Below are 4,982 nucleotides of genomic sequence, written 5' to 3'. Positions count from 1 at the left end.
CCTCAGCCTCCTGAGTAGCTGGGATTACAGGCGCCTGCCACCACGCCCGGCTAATTTTTTGTATTTTTAGTAGAGACAGGGTTTCGCCATGCTGGCCTCAAACTCCTGACCTCAGGTGATCCAGCCGCCTCGGCCTCCCAAAACGCTGAGATTACAGGCATGAGCCACCGCACCCAGCCTACATTTCATTATTTTGGAATTTACCACTACTTTGTTGATTCTGAATAGAGTTATGTGAGCTATGCAAGGGTTTGCTCCGTGACAGGTAAGTGCAGACTGCTCATATGGCGTTACTCCTTTACTCACCTCGTTGTGCTGGTGTTTGTTTTGCAGCGCACAGACTGCAAAGCTGTCATTAGCACCATGGAAGGCAGCTCGTTAGACAGCAGTGGATTTTCTCTCCACATCGGTTTGTCTGATGCCTATCTCCCAAGAATGTGGGTTGAAAAACATCCAGAAAAAGAAAGCGAGGTATACTCCTTTTTACTTAGAAATAGAAGATGCTATTGAAAAAACGTTTCAGAATAAGTTGGTTAAACTTGCAAATTATTGATTGTCTTGAAAAACTAGCATTGCAAAATGACCTCTCACATCCCAAGATTCTACAACTAAAAATATTGATGATATCAAGTATTCCAAACTTCTGACGTTTCGTCCAAAACCCTTATGTGGATGATTTGCGTGTACGTATTGGCATTTTTACCTTAAGCTCCACCAAAAGAACATGTTCTATCAGACATTACGTTGGGTATTCTGTATACTTTTTATACTTTTAAAATACTGATACTGGAAAAACAAATAAGCAATTACTTGTGGTTGGTAATAAGATCATTTTGTGTGGCTGTGACAAAGAGTCTCTTCCTAAGTTAAAATGAAAATAGAAACTTAGGCCAGGTGCAGTGGCTCACACCTGTGATCCCAGCACTTTGGGAGGCCAAGGCAGGTGGATCACTTGAGCCCAGGAGTTTGAAACCAGGCTGGGAAACATGGTGAGACCTTGTCTCTATAAAAAATTAAGAAAAAAAATTAGCCAGATGTGGTCACACACACCTGTGGTTTCAGCTTCTCAGGAGGCTGAGGCAGGGCGATCGCTTGAGTCCAGGAGGTTGAGGTTAAAGTGAACTGTGATCGTGCCACTGCACACCAGCCTGGACAACAGAGGGAGACCCTGTCTCAAAAAAAAAAAAAAAATAATAAAATAAACATGATAGTCTGGGTGTGGTAGCTCACACCTGTAATCCCAGCACTGTGGGAGCACAAGGTGGGTCACCTGAGGCCTGGAGTTTGAGACCAGCCTGGGCAAACCCATCTGTACGAAACTATTTAAAAATCAGCCAGGCATGGTGGCGCGTGTCTGTAGTCCCAGCTACTTAGGGGGATGGCTTAGACCTGGGGTTTCAAGGCTACATTAAGCTGTGACTGCACCACTGCCCTCCAACCTGGATGATGGAGCAAGATCCTGTCTCTAAAACATAAATAAAAATAACATGAGAAATTACCATAGGGTAAAATAATTAAGCAAGGGCCAAGCTTAGAAAAAACTGCCCTGTTCTGCACCTTCTGGCAAAAGTGGTGTTGGGTGCCGTGGAGGTCAGGGAGGGTCTTCAAGAAAGGGCTTTGTGGAGGCTGTCTGTGCAGCAGGGCCCACCCCGTGCAGGGAGCGCACACATCGGAGCCCCCTGGGGCAGAGTCCATGAGTGCCTCTTCCCAGTTCAGCTGCTAAGGGGGCCCCTCTCCGTCTGCCTGCCGCGGACATCACCCTGTTCCCACCACTGGTGAATGGCTTCAGGATTCTCCATTAGCCCCACCAATGTGTCTTTTAGGTTTTATTACTGTTTTCTGAGGAAGAACTTGGCAGGTTGTCATTCAAGTTTCTTAAGAAGGACATGGAGTTAGCTGGCATATAATGGGCACGCTTTCAAGTCGCACGCTTGTCATATGTTTCTGTTTCAGGACGTTTTTACTGTAAGTGTTGGAAACTTACCTCCTAAGGCTAAGGTTCTTATAAAAATTACCTACATCACAGAACTCAGCATCCTGGGCACTGTTGGTGTCTTTTTCATGCCCGCCACCGTAGCGCCCTGGCAACAGGACAAGGCTTTGAATGAAAACCTTCAGGTCTGTACGCGTAAGATTTGAAGAAGCATTTTGGCAGCAGTGGAGGGAGGGTGGTGGAGGGCTGTGGAGGAATTTATGCATGGGGAGAAAAACGTGTAAAATAATCTTTTAGGCATAAAGTCAGTTTTACTGACGTTTATGCATTTAGATACATTATGTGTATAAAGGGAAAAGAATAAAAGATACAGATATCAATAAGCATATTTTTATTCTGCTTAATCACTCAAAAAATGTTATATCTGTAGTGCACGTTCATCATGAAGAACTAGGTAAGCACAGAGAATACAAATAAGCCAAAATAAGAAAATTAAAACCATCGTTTATCCTATTGCCCAGAGATAGCTACTAGTTAATGCTTTGGTATATCCCTCCAAACTTCCTACTTTGTATGTACAGCACATGTATAAAATGTGTGTGTGTGTGTGTGTATACACACAGACATGTAGAGTTTTAAATCTCTGTCAAAATGGTCAGTTGTATTTTAGAAGTTCCTGTCATTCCATGAGCAAACTTTCTGTGTTTCTCTACTTGAAAGTGAAACCAGCTGTCTTGCTGACAGTTGTGGCCTTGCCAAGATTACATTCAGTTTAGAGTCTCATTGTGAAACTTAATATATGCTTAGTTATACAAATATGTTTTTCTTTTAACAGGATACAGTAGAGAAGATTTGTATAAAAGAAATAGGAACAAAGCAAAGGTTAGTACCTAAAATATAAAACCTGTCAATTAATCAGTCAATGTATATTAGTTTTCTGGTTCAAATTTCCATTTAGAATTGTTTGAAATAATTTCAGATAGAAATTAAAGATCATAGACTGAGACAACTTTCTCTTCACTTTTGGTAGCTTCTCTTTGACTATGTCTATTGAGATGCCGTATGTGATTGAATTCATTTTCAGTGATACACATGAACTGAAACAAAAGGTTAGTGCATCTTTAATTTGTTAAGAGCTCTTATTTTAACACTACTTTTATCTTATCAAAGCAATGCATGCACGTGGTTTCAAAGTGAAATAATGCTAACAAAAGCTTCTGACAAGAAGCAGCAGTCCTGCCCCTGATTCTCCCCAGACCAGTTTCCAGAGACAGTGAATCACTTGGAATATTTGAGGTGTTTCTTTGATTTTGCCTCCAATTTTTAAATATTAATTTTTAATGATTTTTCTTGATTCACCTGTTTCAGAAATTATCTTTTGACTTCCTGTTATGGAAGTTGGATGTGTAGCTCTTGCCCCCTCCACCCACCTCACTCCCTACTTTTCTTCTCCCCTTTATTCCAAAAGACCTGTTTCACAATAGTCAGTGTTTGTTATGTAAATGATGTTTACCACTGAGCCAAGAAATGATTAATATTATGATGAGTTTTTTTGTTTGTTTTGTTTTGTTTTTTGAGACAGGGTCTTGCTCTGTCACCCAGACTAGAGTACAATGGTACAGTCATGGCTCACTTCATCCTTGACCTCCTTGGCTCAAACAATCCTCCTGCTTCAGGCTCCTGAGTAGCTAGGGCTATAGGCCTGTGCCACCACACCTGGCTAATGAAAAAAAAATAAAAAAGATTGTAGAGGCAGGGTCTCACCATGTTGCCCAGGCTTATCTCAGACTCCTGGGCTCATGGGATCCTTTTTGCTTCAGCTTCCCAAGGTGTTAGAATTATAGGTGTGAGCCACCACACCCAGCCGATTTTCCTTTTTAGAATTCTGCAGGAATTCCAGACCTTCTCTTTATCTCTGATATTCTGAAATTTCATAATAATATGATTTTCATTCATTGTATGTAACTGGTGGTCTTCAGTTCTGAGAAATTTTGTTGTATTAAAAAAAAAGTTCCTGTCTCTTATGCCTTTCTGCAGTGCCTTTCTTTTTTTTTTTCTTTTCTTTTTTTTTTGAGACAGAGTCTTACTCTGTCACCCAGGCTGGAGTGCAGTGGTACGATCTCAGCCCACTGCAACCTCCGCCTCCTGGGTTCAAGCGATTCTTGTGTCTCAGCCTCCTGAGTAGCTGGAACTACAGGTGCCCACCACCACACCCAGCTAAATGTTCTATTTTTAGTAGAGACAGGGTTTCCCATGTTGGCCAGGCTGGTCTCGAACTCCTGACCTCAGGTGATTCACCCACCTTGGCCTCCCAAAGTGCTGGGATTATAGGCGTCAGCCACTACATAATGGTGGAGGAGTCCTCAGTAGCAACAAGAGAGTGCCAGTCCCGTTGCATGGGCACTTTTCACGCCCCTACTTGTATCTCATCTGCCAACATATCACTGACCCCAGCAAGTCCTGTGACAACTCCAGTTTCAAGGGTGGAAATGTAGCTGCTCCCTCGAGGCGGGAGGAACCTCAAAAGTCACATTGCAAAGGGGCACACACACAGGAGTGGAGAGACTTTGTGGTCATGTTACACTCTAGCGCATGCCTTTGCATTTGTTGTTGTAAAGCTTATTTACATTTTCAACAGCTTTTTTATATTCATGAAAATAAAATATACAAATAAGGTATAATTCTGAGATATCCGTTGAATTTTCTATTTTAATCTTCTAGGTTTTAATTATCTGATGTGCCGTCTCCTGTACCCAGATGAGTCTAACTGAATGGGCAGATCTATAATCTTTGGATCCGGGGTTTGAGACTGTCTCACACGTACCTAAATTTGACTGTGTGAATCAACCTTCGGATTGCAGAAGGGTGACTGATATGCTCATGGTCTTCTAAACCCTGCGTTTTGTTATTTTGGTTTTTTTGTTTTGTTTTGTGTGTGTGTGGTTTTTTTTTTTTAGACGGAGTTTTGCTCTTGTTACCCAGGCTGGAGTGCAGTGGTGCGATCTTGGCTCACTGCAACCTCCACCTCCTGGGTTCAAGCGATTCTCCT

At 42.2% G+C, this 4,982-nt stretch overlaps 1 protein-coding gene across 1 annotated transcript in view; it reads left to right on the top strand.

The window, feature by feature from the left end:
* Positions 1-4,982, top strand: part of PARP4 (poly (ADP-ribose) polymerase family, member 4) — a 114,027-nt gene that overhangs the window by 60,372 nt on the left and 48,673 nt on the right. The window contains 3 exon segments of the mRNA XM_011959151.1: positions 1,954-2,118; positions 2,769-2,815; positions 2,964-3,042. Of these exon segments, the coding sequence (XP_011814541.1) occupies positions 1,954-2,118; positions 2,769-2,815; positions 2,964-3,042 (291 nt within the window).

This window comes from Colobus angolensis, unplaced genomic scaffold, assembly GCF_000951035.1.
Source record: "Colobus angolensis palliatus isolate OR3802 unplaced genomic scaffold, Cang.pa_1.0 Scaffold113, whole genome shotgun sequence".
NCBI classification, from domain to species: domain Eukaryota; kingdom Metazoa; phylum Chordata; class Mammalia; order Primates; family Cercopithecidae; genus Colobus; species Colobus angolensis.
This window is presented reverse-complemented; position numbering and strand designations above follow the sequence as displayed.